The sequence below is a fragment of the Eurosta solidaginis genome, chromosome 5, assembly GCF_040869045.1.
Source record: "Eurosta solidaginis isolate ZX-2024a chromosome 5, ASM4086904v1, whole genome shotgun sequence".
Taxonomy (NCBI): Eukaryota; Metazoa; Arthropoda; class Insecta; order Diptera; family Tephritidae; genus Eurosta; species Eurosta solidaginis.
In genome coordinates this window covers 253196661-253219185 of record NC_090323.1, presented here as the reverse complement: position 1 = coordinate 253219185, position 22525 = coordinate 253196661, and the positions used below count along the sequence as shown (strand labels likewise).

The window sequence follows — 22525 nt, the reverse complement described above, 5'->3', positions numbered from 1 at the left end:
GTTACGATCTCCCCACCCCAGCTCGTTCATGGGGTAATGTAAATCAGGCGCACCATTTTCTCAACATCGTATATTAGTATGCTAAGTGAACCGGTGCTTACGAATCTTCGCATTTCTCGTTATAAATGAACACGCCAATATACTAGCATCATCTACACTCCCATCCCTCCCGCTCTGGTACTGGTATGTACGTCATTCGCGTTTTCACTGCCAATGAAACCGAGCCACTCAACAAGTGACGGCTGCTACTAAACCACCGCGCCGCTACACCCCTCTCTATCTGTATTGTGTCGTATGGGTTGCCTCTTATGTCCTCAGTTCTTTGGCTATTGTCGTGATCGCCTACTGTATTTTTGTTCAATGCGGATTTGTGTAATCTCTACTTGACCTTGGATTAACAGAGTGCTATCTCAATCTTAGACAAACCCACATCATAGTTCTGTTTTCCCGACACCTTTCTCTTCCCCTTTATTATATCTATTTTTGTCCACCTCTGACCTGCTTTCTTATTTCCAAATATGATTTATGAGCCCAATTACATGAGTCATTGCAATGAAATGCTTCAGGCATAGAAATATTTTCAGAACAAATTTTAAAGAGTAGTGGCTGTGTAATCATTGAGAAATTCGCAAAGAAACTGACTTTCCCATTTTGACTGTGTGTGACTGTGAGTACATGGATGTGCCTATGTGTGTGCGTTGTTGGTCACTTGGACGCCACAACTACCACAAACTTAGTATTGGTATTAGCATCAAATGTTTACACAGCTTATCGCACGCAATCGCTTGACCAAAAAGCAGCAGCAACAACAATAAAGTGGCAAACGCCCAGCAAATCGGAATGGCATATGCAATCAAACAATCAGACATTTCGACGAGCTGACTAAATTGCGACTTCTAAATGCACCAGCCACTTAACCGCAAAATACCCCGACACAAATACAACAAACCAAAGCTGACTTGCAATTTTCGAAACGGCTGCTTATTAGTAGAAATGGCTTAAACTCCGAAATTATTTCAATCCTTGAATGATATGTACATACATATGTAGGCAGGTACTCATCTCACTAAAATGATGACTTGGTTTGAATCAAAAATTTCACTGTCTTGAAATTTCGTGGGCTAAGAGCTGTAATTTGTTCAGTGATAAAATCATGTTGCTTTTGATTTTAAACAAGTTGCCGAAGATTTCTACGAAAACGTTTAATACAGAATAAAAAAAAAATAGTTTATTCATTGTTTTCAGTTTGTTTATGCATAAGCATGTGTGCATGTGTGCATGTGTGTGTGCATATATCGCTGCTTGCTCCTTTGATGAATGAAAAATCAACATTTCAATTTTGGGCTTTGTTTTGATGAAATTCAAATGGCAACGGCCACTAATTGTATGAATAAAATGCCAATGCATGTACATATGTAAGTGTTTATATGCATTTATGTATACAAATATGTATCTCAATATTTTTAATGCAGGTCAACAGCCATCAACCTTCAGCCATCATTCCAGTACACAATGCGAACAAAAGACATTGCTGCATTCAAACTTACGAACATCCGTCCATATGCCATACTTTTTATTAGTACTTGCACGCTTCTAATGGCAAAATATCTGAAATTCAAAATTTATTGACAGCTGTTTGCTAAAATGCAAACAAAGAACATGGTGAATGAAGGCTAAGTAAAAAAAAAAAACTTAAATAATAAAACGGCAAATAAACAATCACAAATCAGATATCTTCATTGGCTTCTAAGTTCAATTTAGGATTTAAACATATTTACATTTTGCATGCATAGAAGTCTTTATTATTGTGTACAGATATGCCTGCTGTCAACCACCCGTTAGGAAATTCGTCACGAAGAAGGGTTTTATGGAAGAAAATAGCCCAAACTTTAATCGTGTTAACTTTTATATTGACAGTCAAACAGCAATTAAGGCAATAATCTCGCATAGCGCAGCATCTAAATGCGTGTTAGAGTGTAATCAGTCCCTGGAGAGAATCGGGACAGGGATAAGCATACATCTATATTGGGTTCCAGGGCATATGGGAATAGATGGGAATGGAAAAGCAGATGAGCTAGCTAAAAAGGGCGCATCCCTTGAAGCTTGCTCCGTAGACCGTCCCAATTAGATGGGCGAAATTAAGGGAAGGCGAGAGGTGCACATTATCGACCAAGCAGGAAAGGCGTGGGTTCAAGCGCGAGGCTGTAAAGTGTCAAGGATTATGTGCAGGTCTTACAACCTTAGACTAACAAAGTTGATTTTATCATTAAAAAAGAGAGGACTGTATACTCATAACGGGTATTCTGATTGGACACTACCTACTGGCGTTACATGCATTTAAATAAGGCTTGGTCAGTGATAGCAGATGTAGGAAGGATGCTGGAAGAATTCTGGAGGAGGAAACGATCGAGCACGTTCTGTGCTTTTGCCCTGCGCTTGCCAGGCTAAGACTCCAGCTATTAGGAGTGATACAGCTGTCAGATCTAGAAGCAGCAAGTGGCTTAAATCGTAGGAAGCTTCTAGTACTTGCCAAGAGGACGGAGTTGTTTTATAACATAAGTCCTGGTTTTTGATAGGTTTTTCAGTTTGGTCGTTAAAACAAACTTCTGATAACACTACAGACTTATTCAGTCTATGTGAGGTCCTCAGGGACCGGCCAGTGCAACCTAACCCATCCTAAGGGTTTATCACAAATTGTGTCTCTTTATATACATACATACATATATACTCGTGTAAGTAATCTGATCTCCCCTTTGCTCTGATTTCGTATCAGAACTCCACAAAAGTAGGTTGCGATCTGGATTTCGGAGGACTCAAGGGGTCGCGCAACTCATAGCTTCCGCAACCCAATTATTAGTCTTACCCACGCGAGGCGATTCCTGTTAGAAATATGCATGTACCATTATGGTGGTTACAAGGTATATGATGAGTTTTAGTTTTTTTTAAATATGCCAATTACTATATCAAAAAATGATCCAATCCGATAATGTTAACACGTGCCTCATTGAGGTCAAAGTTAGGAAAAACAGCGATTTTTCAGAAAAAATTTTAGTGTTTCGAAACCATTTGTGCTAGGATTTTGACTCGTATACCATTGAATATTCTTATGTCCATAGACGATTGCATGGAAATTCAAAATTAGGGATATCCAGTATGACCTGATCTGATAAATGATAAATACTGCTAAAAATAACCGTTTTATAAAAATATTATTCAGATCAAAATCAATACAAATAAAATTACCTATCGAATGGTGTACGAGTCAGGTTCCTGGCATAAATGGTTGCACTTTTACTGAAGAAACACAAACAATTTTTTCTGAAAAATCGCTGTTTTTCCTAATTTTGACCTCAACGAGGCACGTGTTAACATTATCGAATTGGCCCGAAACTTTATATGTATCATTTTCTATTCTATTGGCATATTTTATGGGGGTGCCCCAGCGGAAAATCTAAAATTGATTTCTTGTGGCCACCCTAATGTACCATACACATATTTAGCACGCGAGGCTCTGGTGACCCCAACTTCCTCATGAAACCAGGGGTGGGGGGAGTATGGCCTAAGGGTTCATATTGATAGCGGTCGTATTAATAGTTCCCGAGATGGTCGTGCTAGTAACTTAATGATACCGGATATATATGCGGCAACGGATCATCACCATCGATAAAACTCGCCAAACCTTATCGCTACAACTACAACAACAACAGTCGGATTTCGGTAACCTAGCGGATTAGCAGCTTAGAAAATATGTACCTGAGGCAGGTATATCTGTCTTAAGAGGCGACTAAAAATATCCAAATGATGCAAAGGGTTGTGCAGCGCAACCGTTTCAAATTGTTGGCAGCACAATGTTCAGCTTCTCCAACACATTTGCCAACCTCACCCACCCGTGGCAAATCCTGTTTCTTTAGCAAGCGAGGTTCTGGCGACTGGAGTGGGGATGGTTTAGAAGGTTCAAAATGGTCCATCAACTAATAACGTAGTGATGCTCTACAACATACCGGGTCTAGATCCAACAAAAGGCCATCCACAGCCATAATACTACCCAAAACATTCGCGGAGTGCCTATACCCTATCTGAAGAAGAAGAATATCCCTTCCGCAAGGAGTGAAATCTTGGAAAAAACGTAGCCAAAACTAAAAGGCGAACAAATGAATGTGGCATTAGGCCAATTCTCGATTGCACGGAAACTCTTTTGGAATAAATCAATACTGTGGCGATTGTTGACATCACTAGGCTAGTTAATTATCACGCAATAACAAAAAAATGAAGCAGCCACACTTATATACAAGGTAACGAAGACCTATCTCACACACACAGATCTAGTCATCAGCCGAAGTAGTTACCCTCACATACACACGCATATGGCTATAAACTACAAATATACATGTATGTACTTTTATACATAGCTGGTAACTAACCAAACATGGTTCGCGAAATTACTAAACTTTAGGAGAAATAGGTGAACGAGGAAACCGAGAGCATAAAAGCAGCGCAAGCTGAGTATTAATGAATCCGTTTTGATTTAAGCATGCTATTTGTTGTGAAATATAAATGTGAAGTACTACTCCCAAAGTAATCTAAATAAAGACCAGTTTGCAATACTGAATATTGGAGTGATTTTTTCAAAAGTTTAGCGATTCTAACGTTAGCAGAAGGTTTCAAATAAGCGGAATTTCCCAAAATTCGTACAATACATTTGAATACTTTTGAACTGCTTTCAACCTTTTAAGCAAGAAAAAAGTTTCTGGTACTCACTATCGATTGCGAACAAAATCGGGAACTCCATCATCCCTTGTCTAACTCTGTTTGGAGACAAATCAGTTTCGTCATTGTGTCGTCTTGAGTGCCACTTTAATCAGAACGGATATTGCTTTTCATTAAAATATGGACCTGACATCTGGTAGGTGAGACTAAAATCTCACTCCGCTACAGAAAATGCAGCGTATTGGGTGCATTGGCGTCAATGGGCAGGTTTCGGCTTAAAATCTTACGTTCAACCTGCTTTCGATCTGCTTTTATATACTCTGGATAATAGCCCAAACCACAATGAAACTTAGAAAATTCGGATGCTCAACAAGGCTTAGCAGTATTATCCCGAATAGGAATGATTAAATAGCTTTTTAGAAATAAAAATCTGCAACGACTTCTTCAAGATAGAGCTCGGTGTGAGGGCTGGAATCTACTGGGATTTTGTAGTGGTTTTTATTTTACTTAACATTTTGTCATATTGTGTATGTCCACATGATAAGACATGCATATCACTCGAGAGTATTGTGCGCTGCATACGCCATGTTATAGAACTGCCAGAGACTCCTCGAAAATATGTCCAGTCTATGCATCCTAATTCTGCAGTTTCTAATATAAATAAATATTGATGGCGTATATCTCGGCTTGAAATATGTTGAGACAACTGCCTAAAGAAACAGATGTTCTCGATTACCCCAGCGGGTTAGGGGGCTTAGAATATACCCGCGGTAGATATGCCTGTCGTAAGAGGAGACTAAAACACCAAATTGATTCAAGGGTTGTGTAGCGCAACCCTCTCAAGGGGTTGCCAGTGCAATATATATGTTCTCCAACCCAATTGTCAACCTCACCTACCTGTGGCGAATCCTATTTCATTAACAGACGAGGCTCTGGCGACCCCGGACTCCTGATGGATTTAGGATGTCTAGATGGTTTCATGTGGTCATACCAAATCGTTCCCGAGATGATCGGGCTAGTACCTTAATGGTGCTTGTTACCGGAACGTACCGGATCTGCATCCGACAAAGGACCCTCAACACCGTTAACACTACCCAAGGCTTCGGGGAGTGTCCTTATTGCTACAACAACAACAACAACATCCGCGGCCGTAAAACCTCGCTCTGAAGAATTCCATATGAGTTAACGAAGCTTACATCAAAATTTTGAAATATGGATGATTAGCCAATTTCATATCTTGGATGAAGTCAGTTTTCTCCATCATGAGGACATCAACCAGCTGGGCGGTGGCAGTATTCCCATTAAGAGACCGATTTTTTCGGATTATTTTTACTGGCCAAAGGATACTTGGGCGCTATTGTTCAGAAGTAGCGAAACGTTTGCCACCGGTATGGACATAAACTAATCATCGTAGAAAGAGAAAGAGTGAATCTAGCGCCAGCGTTGAATTTTTCTTGGTGACGTCGCAATCACGCAGCATATCAGAAAAGTCTCCTGCCTTCGGAAAGCTTAAACTTATTTATTTCTTTCTTTATCATTTTAAATCCAAAAAAACAATTCCAGCTGGGTCTTCTGTTGCTAGAACAATGCTTAAAGCATTTCCAGATCTCTTCATCGAAATTAAAGTAGCGGTTTAGGTCCCAAGCCAAATAAAGTAGCCCTGATTTCCTGTACCGACACCTTAAACAACGTGCAAAAAATTCCATTTAAAAAGAAATTTCGTTCATTTCCATAAAACCAACAACCCCCACGCTCGTGCCCAACGTGCGCTCTTCCTTTATCGGCTACTCTAGGCCTTTGTAAGCATGAGCCTTAATTCAAAATAATGCCATTGTCATATATTTCATTGATATTCTGTCTGGAAAACATGCATTGAATATGAGTTCTTTTGATTACTTTTTGTAACTGACTTGTAAATTTTGTTGTTGCTGTTGTAAATTTTGTTGTTGTTGTGTTCTGAAATCGCCACGGCTCGATACTTTGATTATTTGGAAATCACAAAATCAAATATTTGAAATTGGTTTGCTTAAAATACGCTTGTAAAGTGGGTTCCACTTTCAGAATTAAGTACAAATGCATTTTAAGTGACAGCTGGCATTCTTCCTTATTGACACGTGTTGTTTGATATTGAGGGATCAAGAATGAGGAAGACAAACTTCAATAGGTATATGTGTTTGATATAGGTAAATAGTAATATGAGTTCTGTGTCCACTAAAAAAAATAACAAAGTTTAACAGAATGGGAAACGGACGAAAGTGGTTTGTTTAGAGAAAGGAGAACACGCCCTATTGAGTTCTGTTGTGAGGTATATAGGCAGAGGCTGGACCATCTCCTTTTCCTTTGACTAACGCCAAAAGTGGACTCAAGGTCCATTTTAAATCACCTCAAGATCTAATTAATCTCTGCGATTACTTCTAACATATCAACGAAGAAATATAGAACCGAGGTATCTACGATTGGCTTGTCTTGCACAATCTTCTGAATATTCAGTATTTGTATTGTTTTCAAGCATTGATTTATTCCTCCAAAAAAGTATCTACTGAAGTGCTGCTGAGAGAAGCCAACCGAAATACATGGGGCTCAAAAGCTAAAAGCTACAGAATGAGGGAGAACGAGGGATAATCTGTAAATTTAAAAATATATGCGTTCTTATCATTTCAATGGTAAGAGAAAAACACTACCCGAAGATTTAGGGGAGTATTAGCGATGTAAGGAGTCCTACGTAGGCTTTGAGCTTGGTTCACTTCGGCATGAGCCGTAATTGTTGAAACCTTCCGGTCGGCTCGAATAGCTTAGTCTCCCTAAATGTGAGTGAAAGCATTAGTTTGATAGTGAGAGCTGAAGGGCTCTGCATAACAAGGTAAGCCATCGATGGAAATTGAGACTCCTTGGGCAGCGCAAAGGGCGACTGGTTCTGGCATTCCTTTCCATTTACCATTAGAGCTTCAAGAGAGAGATTTAGCGGCCCGTAATTAATTTCTTCAGAACATCAGCTGTGTTTCAAGTACTGTGCGCTGATGCACTGTTAAGATGGAAATAAGCTGCGTTTCTCATTATGATTTGCGACAAAAGCGTTTCAGCCTGTTAGTTGAGATTCAGAATGGCTTATGAGTAGGTTAGATGTACTTGGCGCTCAAAGGCTAACAGCAGATACACTGTCGGCTTTTGCAAGTGTGCATGTTCAAACCTTTTACAGAAAATACTGGCCGTAGCATGGAAATGTATTTGGAAGTAAATTAAATAAACGTCCTATACTGAATTTACCCTCAGGCAAAGACAACACTAAAACAATACAGATTCTCCTTTGACATTGTATATACCGCAACTATCATTTGTAATGTAGAATTCACTTACTTTAACCCAGTAGCACTTAAGGGACGATAGTGGAACAGGTTTTCACTAGTGTATTATATCCAATCTGATGCTTTTTTGAAAATGTGTCCAAAAATAGTCGACGAAACGGTTGACTTGAAGAAATTTCAGCCCAAGCATTACAGATTAAGATACAATTAGTTAAAGGCCACTCAGTAAATTTTATATAGCTGGTTTGTGTCTGCATCAGGGCTGCAAAGTTCTGAATCCAGCCGACATATCCATACTCAAGAAGTTAGTCCCCGCCTACCGGACTCAAAATCAGTATTAAGTTAATTAATTAAGCCATATAAGCCTAGATTCAGCCTTAAACAAACCAAATTCCCTTATCACGGAACTCAACATTGAAGAGTCTTCAGTAAAGGATAGTAGTTGGAGTAGTACATCCAAGTAGTATGCAGATCTCTAGTTTTAGACTTTGCGAGGCAAATTAAAATGTTTAAGTTTTCTTTGTCTCTCCCGTTTAAGCTTCCACTGCCTCCCTTCCGCTGTCATCGAGCAAAGAGTCAGCGCATACGCGCCTTGGCAACCACGCTACTATTGACAGCCATAATTTCGAAATAGTAAAATACTTCGTTTATTTTGGAACCAGCATCAACACTACCAACAACATCAGCACTGAAATCCAGCGAAGAATCAATCTTGCCAATAAATGCTACTTTGGACTAGGTAGGCAATTGAAAAGTAAAGTCCTCTCTCGGCGAACGAAAATCATACTCTACAAGTCACTTATCGTACCCGTCCTGCTATATGGGGCAGAAGAGTGTTCGAGAGAAAAGTTCTTCGAAAGATTTATGGACCTCTACGCGTTGGCTATGGCGAGTACCGAAGAAGATTTAATGATGATCTGTACGAGCTGTACGCAGACATCAACATAGTCCAGCGAATTAAAAAGTAGCGGCTGCGCTGGCTAGGCCATGTTATGCGAATGAAAGATGATGCTCCTACCAAGAAAGTGTTTCTATCGGAACCCGCCTATGGAAGCAGAGGTAGAGGGCGGCCCCACTCCGTTGGAAGGATCAGGTGGAAAACGATTTAAACTCCCTTGGTGTGACCAATTGGCGCCGGTTGGCGGAGCGAAGGAGCGACTGGCACGGCTTGTTGGACGGCCATAACCATTTAGACGGTTAAGCGCCAATTAAGTAATTAAGTAAGTAAGTCTCCCTTACAGGGCATCTTTAAGCCCTGTATGTGGGAAAAGAGTAAAAATAATACGCAATATTTTGTTAATTATGGATTTTAGTGATTGATGAAAATTAACTTTATTTCAAACCAAATTTCTTATTAAGTCAGTTCGAATTGTCATGCACCTATTAACCAACTAAGAGCTCGTCGTAATCCTTGAACCTGTCGCATTTGAAAGTCCTTCATGAATGTACAATCAATCATTGAAATAAAAAAATAATTGCTTTCAATTTCTTTCCGATAAATCCAAATACTACAACAAACAAGAGAAAAACTTCATTTTGCAACAAATGCCGCAACATGCAACGCCACTTTTAAATAACAACTGCATTATGTTGCCTGCGACTTTTTATACTTTTGAACTGCACATTGCCATAGAATAAAAGTCACAAATTGAAAAGTGCTACAATATTTATATAAATTATGCAACACAACTACAATCACACAAACAAACACTCCTTTCTATGTTTATAATTTTCCACTTTTCCTAAAATACGCAAAGCTATGCATAACGAAAAGTTGGTCCTTGTTAGTATCTGCTCGTTGTGCTCGTTTGCCCCGGACAAGCCGCCTCCTTCCGCTGCCTTGATGACATTGTAGTGCACAACTTAACTATTGTTATTTTCGAAAAGTTTAACAAATGCACGTTAGTAACTGTATATAACTACTAAATTTGGCGTTTTGTTTTTTGTTTGGTATTGGAACTTCTTTCCAGTTTGCTTTTGGGGCAAGATGTTGCGATTTTGCTTGAATGATTTCTATGCTTTTATGGAGCGTGTTTCTATGGTTCCTGTAAGTTTTTTTTGTTTTTTCGAACTTTACGAAAATATTTAAATTTCTTTGTTTTAATGCTGCGACAGCGAGTACTTGCACTTGGCCATATTTTAGTTTGGTGTTGCGCACCGTGTAATTGACCCGAAAAAGTGCTTGTTATATTTTAATTAACTTTTGCAGAAATTTGTTAGCTTTGGAAGCATGGAAAATAACTATAATCAGTAGTGGAATATAAACTGACATACATACAAATTTGTTATTGTTGAAGAAGAAGCAAGGTTGAGAGTTACTTTTTGCTTTTTGAAAAAAAAAGACAATTGGAAATAAAGTAATTTGTGAGAAAGCAAAAAAATAAATATTTGGCTACATTTCAATTAATTCGTACACCCTGCACTCAATTAAGAACTTTTTTTTATTATTATTCCTTTTAAATTTATAATTTTTTTCAGTACCATGAGTTGTTATCCCAATAGCTGATTGCTTCTTCTAGATTATTTTCCATACAACGACTTGGTAAAATAAGATGTCTGTTAATCGATATCAGGACAAATTTTCTTTTGACTTGACATTCTTCTGCACGGCGAATTGGGTTGAATTCGCCTTGCCAACACCTTGTACAGATTCGCCTTGTTTCTACACTGTGCCTCGTAAACATTTCGAAAGCTTTTTGAAAAATATTCAAAGTATTCACATTAAAGATCCGACAATACTGCACAATAAATTTTAATCTAAAAAAAAAAAAAAAATAAATGCTATACATTTTTTGGCGACATTTTTTTTTTTTTTTTCATATTATAGTGTAACGAATTTGCTGTAAATCCTCTTATTTGCAACCCTCTGCTAAGTTCGTATCGCTAAACTGTTGAATAAATAACTCCAATATGTAATAATGCAAAATGGCCTTTATTCAAGTACTTCACAATAACACTTGTACTTTGCAACGAATAGCTTACTTAATAACCAAACTGATTGACAGCTCAAATGAAACTCCAAAATAATACTGCTATAGCTCGCTAGATAGCGCTTAATCCAAATCTCAAATCAAACTGAATTACTTCTTACTCGCCTGCCCCGCTTTTGTAGTTTACGCTGCATCCTTCTAGGCTCTTCGATTTCCAGAAGTTACTAGTTAGTTTCGGCTACAAAATCGCCAGCCACAACTACGTGCACAAATTATTGCTCTCTCTTGTGACAACTCAGATAAGATATATGCATGTGTTTGTGCATTGCCGCTCCGCTGCCCGTATACGTACATATGTGTAGACGCAATTATTTATTCGTTTATGTAGATACATAATGATTGAATTATTGATGTGAATACTGCTTATCGTGGCCTTGGCATCGCCTTAGTGATGGTATAACTTAGTGATGTTAATATCCGTGACACTGCCCTCCACCTAAGTCTGATCGTCCCGGTCAGACAAATCTCTCGATCTAAACGCTGCTAATCTCTCCAAATGAACCACTTTCATTTTGGTTCGTGGTTTGGTAGTGGTTTGTATGCGGTACACTACGTCGTTGATCCGTTTTACAACTTTGTATGGGCCTTCCCAGTTACACTGCAATTTCGGGGACAAACCTTTTTTTCGTTGTGGGTTGTATAGCAGCACCAAATCTCCTTCCTGAAACCCTTCCGAATTAGTTGCTTTATCGTACCTCGCTTTCATCTTGTCACTCATAATCTTTGCTCGTTGCCTTACCAGATCGTATATCTCTCTCAGCTCTTCTTCCAAGACACCAGTGGATTTCTTGACATTCCTCTCCGCATCGGCATATATCCCATACTTCAAATCAGCTGGCAGTCGAAGGTCATTGCCCGTGAGTTTGGCCCGTTGTGTCATGTACTGCCGATCGGTAGGCCATCAAGAATAATGATATGTGTGTATCCCAGTCCTTATGGTACTTGTCTACAACTTTCCTTAAATGCTCCTCCAATGTTCTATTGAAGCGTTCCACCATACCATCGGACTGAGGATGCAATGCAGTTGTCCGTGTTTTTCGAATGCCCAACTTCTTGCACATTTCTTGGAACACAGCTGATTCAAAATTCCTGCCTTGGTCAGAATGTAACTCCATTGGTACACCACACCTTGCAACCCATTCGTTTTTAACCACTTCTGCTACTGTTTCTGCTTCTTGGTTTGGGATTGGGTATACCTCTGGCCATTTACTGAAATAATCCATAACCACCAGTACGTATTTGTTTCCGCGGTTGCTAGTAGGAAATGGACCTGCGACATCCATGGCGATCCTTTCAAATGGTGCACCTGAAATATACTGCTTCATCTGGCCATGACTTCGGGTTTTCGGCCCTTTAGCTCTGTTGCATACCTCGCAGTTGGCAATCCACTCGGTGACCGACTGACGGCAACCAACCCAATAGAATCTCTGCTTAATTTTTTCGAGTGTCTTCGTGATTCCAAGATGACCTCCACTTGGATCATTGTGCAGCTCGCTGAGCACGTCAGGAATCCTCTTCCTGGGAACAACTATCAGTTTCTTCTTGCATTGACCATCCTCACTCTCCCATACTCGATGCAAGCAACCGGATATCAATTCTAAACTGTTCCACTGTGCCCAATATGACTTCGCAATGGGACTCTCTGCTGAGATCTCCTCTCTGCTTGGTCTTTCGTTTCGTTCGAGCGCTTGCATAACATGTGACAGATCTGTATCTTCTAGCTGACACTTTCTTAGTTGTTCCTTGTCCCATTCATCCGTACACGTTATAGTCAGTAGCCGGACATCTATAATGTCTTCTTTAACCTCGGCCTTTGAGCAGTGCTTGCATTCCAGACTAAATGGTCGTCGTGACATTGCATCAGCATTTCCATGGGTACTACCCTTTCGATGCTCAATGGAAAAGTCATAGCTTTGTAGTCGCTCGATCCACCGTGCCAATTGTCCTTCCGGATTACGGAACTGCAGAAGCCATTTCAACGCTGCGTGATCTGTCCTGGCACGGAATCGCTGGCCGTAGAGGTATTTGTGAAAATGTTTAATGCACTCTACCAATACCAACAGCTCTCTCCGTGTAACGCAATAGTTCCTCTCTGGTTTTCCAATAGAACGGCTGTAATATGCAACTACCTCCTCTTGTCCATCGACCAGTTGTGATAAAACGCCTCCTATAGCATATCCGCTCGCATCTGTATCTAGAATAAACGTTGCGCCTTGAATCGGGTATGCCAACATTGGGCCAGTGCACAACCGCTCTTTCAATGTTTGGAAAGCTACTTCTTGGTCCTTCTTCCATTCAAAAGCTTTATTTTTCCTTGTTAGCTCGTGGAGACTATGGGCTACGCTGGCAAAATTTGGAACAAATCGATGGTAATATGTGCACAACCCAAGGTAACTTCTCAATTCATGCAGATTCTGTGGTCTTGGCCAATCCTTTACTGCCTCTATCTTTTCATTCGCTGTACAGACACCTTCTGTCGTTACCTTGTGGCCCAAATAATTTACTTCCTTTTTAAACAGCGTACACTTTTTGGGACTTAACTTCAGACCAGCGCCAGCTATTCTCTGAAAAACTTCCTCCAAGTTTTTAAGATGTTCATCAAAACTCTTGCCCAATACGATGATGTCGTCCAGGTACACCAAACATGTTTTCCAATGTAGTCCTTTCAGTACCTGGTCCATGAGTCTCTCAAAAGTAGCTGGTGCATTACAAAGTCCAAAAGGCATCACTGTAAATTGCGAAAGACCATCACCGACACTGAAGGCTGTTTTCTCTTTATCTTCCTCCTTCACCTCAACTTGCCAGTAGCCGCTTTTCAAGTCCAGTGTGTCGTCAATTCTTGGTAACGGGTAGCTATCCTTTTTCGTAACGTCATTCAACTTTCGGTAGTCCACTCAAAACGTCATTTGTCCATCCTTCTTCTTTACAAGTACTACCGGTGAGCTCCATGGACTAGCTGATGGTTCGATGAGGCCGCTGTCACTCATTTCTTGTATGATTTGATTCACAACTTCCCGCTTCGCCAGTGGAACACTACGTGGAGCTTGACGGATCGGCCTCGCATCTCCAGTGTCAATTCGATGTTTCACAACATTGGTGCGGCCTGGTTTGGAACCATCCTGGTCAAATATGTTCGCGTATTTTATGAGCAGTTGTTTTGCCTTACTCTGATAGGCTTCCTCTAGCCCATGCGTCCATGCCGTGATATCATTTGAAAGATCAGTATTACTAGATGAAACGTATTCCTGGAGCTGTTCACAGTTAATAACTACTTCGGCCTCTTGGCATCTTCCCAAAATAGCTCCTTTGGTCAAATTGAATGGTGACTTGTACTCATTGAGTACTCTTACCGGAATACGTCCATCTTGTTTTGTCATAGCCAGGGTCTTTCCTACAAGTATGTTCGGTGCTGATTTATTTGCTGCTTCGACAACCCACAATTTGTTTGTCCCACAATCTCCATCTACCTTTGCCCAGATGACTGCTTCTGATTTTGGTGGTATTTGCTGACTCTCTTCCACCAGCACTGGTTTACTGCTGTAGCCTCTCTCGTAGCCGAAATTAAGTGGCACATCCATGTTCTTATATCGCATCGTCTTGCTTTGCATATCAATCTTGATGCCTTGGTTGATTAAGAAGTCCACTCCAATTATGATTTCATCAACAATGCCTGCCACTATAAAATTGTGAAGTACCGTGACGTTCCCAAATGCTACTTCACATTCTACTTCTCCAATTACCTGGGTGTCCTCTCCCGTGGCTGTACGTAATCTTGCTCCAAGCAATGGTCTTATCTTCTTGTTGACTAAATCTGATTGAATGATGGAATGGGATGCACCCGTATCTACAGTCAGTAAACGTTCCTTTCCATCCACATGTCCTCCGACCGTAAGATTGCTTGACCTTCTTCCAATTTGCGAGATAGAGATTATGGGGCATTCAATTGAGGGAGCCAGCTGTCGCCCCTTGCGGCTGACTCGCTTTAGTTTAACGATTGAGTGGATTTGGAGATTTGCTCGTCTCCTTCAGCTCTGCGTTTACGGCCACCCACATTGTTGGAACTATTGGAATTGCTTCTGCAATGACGTGCAATGTGACCTGGGTTACCGCACTTGAAACATTTCATAACTCCATCATTTTTCTGTTGTGATCCCTTCAGAGCTTCCAAAATTGTATATACCCACTCTGGCCTTTCTACTTCCACACGATGAGCTTTGTATGCTGGATTACTCAATAATGACGCCGTTTCCTGAGTCAATGCATGGGATACCGTTTCAGAAAATGTTTGCTTTGGGTTCGCGTATGTGGCTCGCTTCGTTTCGGCGTCCCGTATGCCATTTATAAAGCTCTGAATCTTCACTCTTTCCGTGTATTCCACGGGTGCATCCGCATTTGCAAGATGAGCCAATCTTTCAATGTCCGAAGCAAACTCCTGCAAAGTCTCGTTAGCTTTTTGGTAGCGGTTTTGCAATTCTATTTGAAATATCTGTTTCCTGTGTTCGCTTCCGTATCGCCGTTCTACAGCAGCCATCAATGCGTCATAACTGTTCCGTTCGTACTCTGAAATAGTCTGTAAGATTTCGGCAGCTGGTCCTTTCAATGCTACGAAGAGTACGGCAACTTTATCTTCCACATTCCAGTTGTTCACTGCTGCGGTCTTCTCAAACTGTAGCTTAAAGACCTGGAAAGGAACAGAACCGTCAAATGGTGTTTTTACCTTTGAATTACTAGTTAAAACTGCTGGGCGATTTAGTTGCAACTGCTCGATACGTCCTCTCAAAGCATCCACATCAGCCTCGATTTTTTCTTCAAACTGTAAAATTTTTGTATCTTGCGCCTCCAACTCCGAGGAAATACGTTCTTCTTGCTCTTCCAGTTGAGCAGAGATCTGCGATGATATCTGTGCTGAAATTTCCGCCGACATTTCGGATATCCGTGCCTCTTGTGATTCAATCTTCGCTGTTATACGGTTCTCCTGCGATTCCAGCTGAGTTTCCATCTTGGATGTTATGCGTGTCTCTTGCGATTTCAATTGTGATGACATGTTGGTAGATATTTGTGATGACATTTCGGACATTTGTGCCGATATTGCAGCCAACATCATGTTTAGGTCTGTGTTCGACATTGTCTGCGGTGTTTCATTTTTCTCTTCAATTTTTGCTGTTATCTCGTCCTCATCAGGATAAAAGACATACTCGTCCACATCAATTCCTTCTGCTTCCATTGCCTCTCGTAGCCGTGCCTGAAGTTCGAGTTTAACGCCGCTTGTATTCAATCCACGGCTCTCCAACTCCTTCTTTAGTTGCTGGATCTTCAATTCACTGAACTTTGCCATGTCCTTGTTGTCCTCTGGAATTTATTCAACAATTCCTTTTCTGACACCAATTGTAACGAATTTGCTGTAAATCCTCTTATTTGCAACCCTCTGCTAAGTTCGTATCGCTAAACTGTTGAATAAATAACTCCAATATGTAATAATGCAAAATGGCCTTTATTCAAGTACTTCACAATAACACTTGTACTTTGCAACGAATAGCTTACTTAATAACCAAACTGATTGACAGCTCAAATGAAACTCTACTATTCCAAAATAATACTGCTATAGCTCGCTAGATAGCGCTTAATCCAAATCTCAAATCAAACTGAATTACTTCTTACTCGCCTGCCCCGCTTTTGTAGTTTACGCTGCATACTTCTAGGCTCTTCGATTTCCAGAAGTTACTAGTTAGTTTCGGCTACAAAATCGCCAGCCACAACTACGTGCACAAATTATTGCTCTATCTCAGATAAGATATATGCATGTGTTTGTGCATTGCCGCTCTGCTGCTCGTATACTTACATATGTGTAGACGCACTTATTTATTCGTTTATGTAGATACATAATGATTGAATTGTTGATGTGAATACTGCTTATCGTGGCCTTGGCATCGCCTTAGTGATTGTATAACTTAGTGATGTTAATATCCGTGACAATAGCTTACGATTTGTAGAAGAAATTGTTCGTGAGTATTCGCTGCTACCGATATTATCGAATCTCGAAATAGTTGTAAAGCTCGCGAGCTTCTCGTCATTTAATTTAAGCTGCAGACATTGGTGCTTTATCGGTAACCGTATCGGTAACCTTATAACAGCTGATTCGACCAACCTTATGAGAATCAATGCAATCGATTATTGGTGCCGCTAAGGTCGTAACCGTATCTTAGCCAACCAGTTGGTTTTTGGTTAACCGTCGTAACGATAAACAGCTGATTACGTTAGGGATAGACTACAGCGATACGACAAACGGCAACAATGACTACAGCTTTAACCGGCTCAACGCAATACTGAAAATGCAGCGACTAAATTGAATGTCGAGGAGCTCGCGAGCTTTACAAGTATTTCGAGACTCGAGAATCTCCCGAAAAGCCGAGTTATCGATTTTTCGAGTCTCGAAACTCTCGCTCTCGTAAGCAATATTATGACCGAAAATCTGCAGTTAAAAAAGCAGAGTGCACATAAATCTCGCCATGCAGCGATATCTTGAATGTTGCGAGCTTCACGAGTTTTTCGAGATGCAACATTTTGCATCCCGCCCCATGCCCTTCTAGCTACGTCCTTTATCTTAAAAAAATATTTTATTTTCATAGGCCCTCGCCCCTAGATACGCCCTTGAGCTAATCAAATTATTATTATATTATTGGTCCTTAATTAGTCCACAATTTATATTCTTAGCAACGCTCATGAAATTATAAAATGGTGATAGTTTCATCGGTGTAAAATGGGAGCAACTTTGAGCCCCTTTCTTCTCCTTCTAGCTACGCCCTTGAAATTCCAATATCCTCGCACTTTCATCGGTCCTTTCAAACACATTTTCGAGACCTAAAAAACCTGATAGCGATAAGAGCCCCACTTCTTTTACCCAACGTTCCCCATTCACTCCTAGGTGCTCCCATGAGCTTTAACAATTATTGCATTGTCATCCTTCCTTGTTGTGTCTACAATATTCAACTCAATTTAATCTTACCGTATGAATTGTGAAAACCTTTCCCACTCCTCTAGAATTCCTCACTACATCTTAGTTAGATATATCAAGTTATTGTGTTGGCATCGATTCTTGCGAAATGTACAGTGCTGAAGTTCATTATTAATACAAAGAGATTTAGCTTCTTTCTTCCATTTATATAGAGGTAGTCTTAATAATTTTTTTCCCTCGTTTGCGTTGAGTGTGATTCAAATCGGATCATACTAGCTCATATAATATAGTTGAATATATCTCTTCTTTGCATGTCGAATTTGCTTAACTGGCTTTAACCATGAGATAGCACGATAGTCATCCCTTCTAAGCAATAGCTGACCCACCAAGAATAGAGGCCAAGTCACCCTCCAAATGTTCTAACCAACTATCTGAAGTATACTGACTTCATCTTTTATCAAAATAGGGCTTCGACAGAAATACCTTCTTCGTCCATTCCAGCGAACTCGGTGGGATGTCGTTTTTTATACCCAGCAGAGCTCACAGAGTATGTATATTAATTTTGTTCGCATAACGGTATCCCGTAACGGCATAAACTAATTCTATATATCAAAATTATCTGGGCGAAAAAAGAAATTAATTTAGCCATGTCCGTCCGTCCGTCCGTCTGTCTGTCCGTAAACACGATAACTTGAGTAAATTTTGAGGTATCTTAATGATTTTTGGTATGTAAGTACCTGGGCCCTCCCTCATCTGAGATTGCCATTTAAAATGAACGAAATCGGACTATATCCACGTCCACTTTTTCGATGTCGAAAATTTCGAAAAACCGAAAAAGTTCGATAATTCATTGCCAAAGACCGATAAAGCGATAAAACTTGGTAGGTGGGTTAACCTTATGACGCGGAATAGAAAATTAGTAAAATTTTGGACAATGGGTGTGGCACCGCCCACTTTTAAAAGAAGGTAACTTAAAAGTTTTGCAAGCTGTAATTTAGCAGCTGCGTATGTAATGTCCGGTTACACCCGAACTTAGCCCTCCTTACTTGTTGTGTATTATTCTCATTTGCGTTAAGCTCTTAAAAGTTCGTCATTAACTAACGGGCAGAGCCCAAAAATTGTATCAATAATGAAAAGCAAATACAAGCTTTTGTAATTTATGCTAAAGCTTGCCTCTTTGCGATTCAGCTCTGTATCTTGAATGACCGTCTTCAACATCGCACGATAGGGCCTCCTAATCTAAAGCATGTTTGCTCAACGTCCTTTGGCATAGTCGTAAAAGCTTTGCAAGGAACTTCAATTCAGATTAGATACTAGTAACTCCTTCTCTTAGGCTCGGGTTTTCAGTACGAGATTAACTTCCCCTGTGGCCGCTTAAGCTCAGATGAGCAGCAAAATTTTATGTTATCGAACAAAGTTAAACTCCAGCCAACTTTATCTAGAGTTTAAACTCGCACTGAAAAACCGGGCATTAAAGTAAAAAATTGCTCTAAGCTCGACTGCTGTATGGTGAACGTTGATCTTCACAAATAAATAAATGTAAGGCGATAACCTCCGAAGAGCTTATCTTCCAATTTGCGTCGTGCTCCTTTTAGTTGTTCCTACAAATTGGCGGGACTGGCCTATTTGTTTTATGCCAACTACGAACGGTATCTGCAAGGCAGATGAGTTTTCACTGAGACTCTTTTTATGGCAGAAATATACTCAGAGTGCTTGCCAAACACTGTTGAGGGGCGACCCCGCTTAGAAAAGAAATTTTTTTCTAATTGAAAAAACGTGTTTCTAGAATTTTGGTGTTACTCTGCCCGGGGCGTGAACCCAGGATCTTCGGTGTGGTTGGCGGAGCACGCTACCCTCACACCACACTAAAATCTCTTCGCGCCTTACATTTCAATCCATCGGGTAATAGCTAGTAAAAAAAAAAAAAATAAAATAGCTAGGTTTTAAATAACTTCTGAGATCAAAACTGTTTCCAGCGAAATAAAGTCAGTATTAATAAGTGCAAGTAACTTTTTATTATTTTCGAACATTATTTATAAAGTTTTTGTACACGTTTGTTTTGTATACCCGATCACCGTACCCAAGTTACCAAAGCCTTCTTCAGCACTGAAGTAAAACTGTCTTCATTCTCATCGTACCTAACGCATCGAGCAGAGAAAGGTGAAATATGAACCAGCAACGCGTAAAAGCTGAAATGCATAAACATCTTAATTAATAAACAAAGGTCATTTCCTTAATCATACTGTGGGCTGTCAAAACATTCGCAGAACGATATCTGTCAAATACAAAGCTCAACAGCGTTATGTGGGCGTTAATGTCAGATGTACATAAAACGCTTTGTTGCGTTGCTGCACCTGATATCTGCGTTCAATGTATGACCGGACATATATCTTGCAACACAAAGTTTGTGGAATGAAAAGCGAGGACGAAAGTTAAGATATTGTAAACTTATATCACTGACAGGGTTTCAAAGCCTCAAAACGAAGCAACGCAGAAAGAGTTCTATGTGTATGAGGCCTGAGAAAATGGTCCTTAATATGATATATGAATATATTACGCACCGTGACTGTAGTCCCCAAATTAACATGAAAAAATCCCATGCCTGTTAACATGAAAGGTCTTTGATTGATCGTAATGGCGCGAGTCATTAATTTCATTGTTCGTATATTAGCTTCGGTATTTGTTGACTTATATATAATCTTTTCCCAATTTGAGGAATAGTAAGTATTGCCAAGACCATCAAACTGAAATTAGAAATATTTACATACATATATTTATTTTGGAAGCTGCTCTGGCCATTCTATCACCGCTATCGTTGCCGTCCCTCTTTCTAAAATACAGTGCTCTAATTAAAGAACACCGTATGAGGCAAGACGTCGTTAAGATTGTCTAAGCTAGACTGCAAGTATATCCTGGGTTCAGTTCTCTTTAAAATTTGTAAGCCACTCTTAACTAAACTACCACTCTGTTAGAATTCTGTTCAACAATCCTTGAGTCAGCTTAATTATGAGACAACCTACAGCAATTTCGTCAATGAAATTCTCTTTTTTTATTTTCGATAATTTGAGAAAAAAACTTGTATGCATTTTGTAACTGAAGCTATGCAAACCAATCTCAAACACTTTTTCGAAAATGTTCGAAAACTCGAGAAAATTCTACAAAAATTTTGAACTTTTTATTTAAAATTTTTTTAATTATGCAGTTTTGTAGCCCAGACAATTTTTGTCTAAAAAAGTACAAGTTATAGGTCGCTTAAAATAGATTTGATATTTAACAATTTTTTTTCTGAAGGCTTCTTCATATTTTCTCTATATAAAAAGAAAATTTTCACATACTGTCTGGAGGAAAATTTAAAACACCCTTCGGAAAAAAAACCTTCAAAGAATTTTGAGATACCAATCACTTTTACTTTGTCGGAATTTTCGTAAAACTTTATCGAGTTTTGGAATTTTTTCGAAAACATGTTTACATTGATTTGCATAGTTTCGGTAATTTTATAGAGGTTTTTCCCAAAATATCGAAAACAAAAATGAATAGTTTAATAGACGAAATTAAAATGAAAAATTTCACTGCTATTTTTCTGTTCGTTGCTGTATATATACTCACTCGTGCTGATATCAAGGAACCCAGATAACCCAAAACCACCAGCTCTGCAACCTTGGCCGACAGCCAAGTAGCGTATGTGATATTTTCCGTGTCAAGTCCAGTCTGTGAATAAAATAATATCCAAGTTAAAATTTCATATTTCAAAATCTACACCCAACCTACCTCATGCGCATTAAATGCTACCAAACAAAGCAACAATGCACTATTCGACATCATAATGAAGAGTGGACGGGTAAATTGAGCCTCGACTATTTCAGCAAAACTAAATAATTCCTCATTTCTTTTGACTAATAATATTAGTTTTTCGCAAAAAACATCGGCAATGGTTTCAGGATTATCACTTTTCAATACTTCGTCACCTAAATTCATAATATCTTGTTCTAGTAAAACGAGTCTGTCATTCAAATTTAATATCGATGTGACAAGTAAATACGATTCCGAGATTATATTCGTCACTACCAAAATTCCAATATACCAATTTAATAAAACTACAATTGTGTAGATTAGTAATGGTTGATAATTGAATGGTATTTTCATTTGAAATGGTAGAATACGTTGACCATCCATAAGAGCTATCATTGGTCCAACCAAGTATGAAATTAGTGTGGCAATATAAGAATAGGAGTACATTAGAGCTGGCATTGTTTGTTTGCGTATTCTACGATGAATCGTGCCGTGAGTTTCTCTGTGAAGAATTAAGTCGAAGAAATAGATACAGTTTGTGAGAGCAAGATATATTTAAAATAGTTGAAACGATTGATTAACAAACGCCTGAGAAAGTTTTCTTTAACGATACGCAGCTCTCCGATATATTCGGCTACCATTTTCTGATCTTTTCGGAGTCGGCATAAAACATGTAGGTCCCGTCCGTCCGATTTGTAGGGAAATCAAGAGGATTACGACGCAAATTGGAAGAGAAGCTCGGCCTTAGATCTCTTCGGAGGTTATCGCGCCTTATTTTTTTTTAT

The 22525-nt window shown here is 39.5% G+C and overlaps 1 protein-coding gene across 3 annotated transcripts in view; it reads right to left on the bottom strand.

Moving 5' to 3' along the window:
* LOC137253239 (odorant receptor 74a-like) overlaps positions 1-22525 on the bottom strand; it is a 44833-nt gene that overhangs the window by 18173 nt on the left and 4135 nt on the right. The window contains exons 2-5 of one of the 3 annotated variants that reach the window (XM_067789807.1): positions 21720-22242; positions 21558-21659; positions 20513-20695; positions 19964-20140 (exon numbers count right to left, since the gene is read on the bottom strand). In XM_067789807.1, the coding sequence (XP_067645908.1) occupies positions 20090-20140; positions 20513-20695; positions 21558-21659; positions 21720-22242 (859 nt within the window). In that variant the 3' untranslated portion in view covers positions 19964-20089. Of the gene's footprint in view, positions 1-19963; positions 20141-20512; positions 20696-21557; positions 21660-21719; positions 22243-22525 lie in introns of those variants that run through there. The other 2 variants (XM_067789806.1, XM_067789808.1) reach the window with 2 other exon arrangements.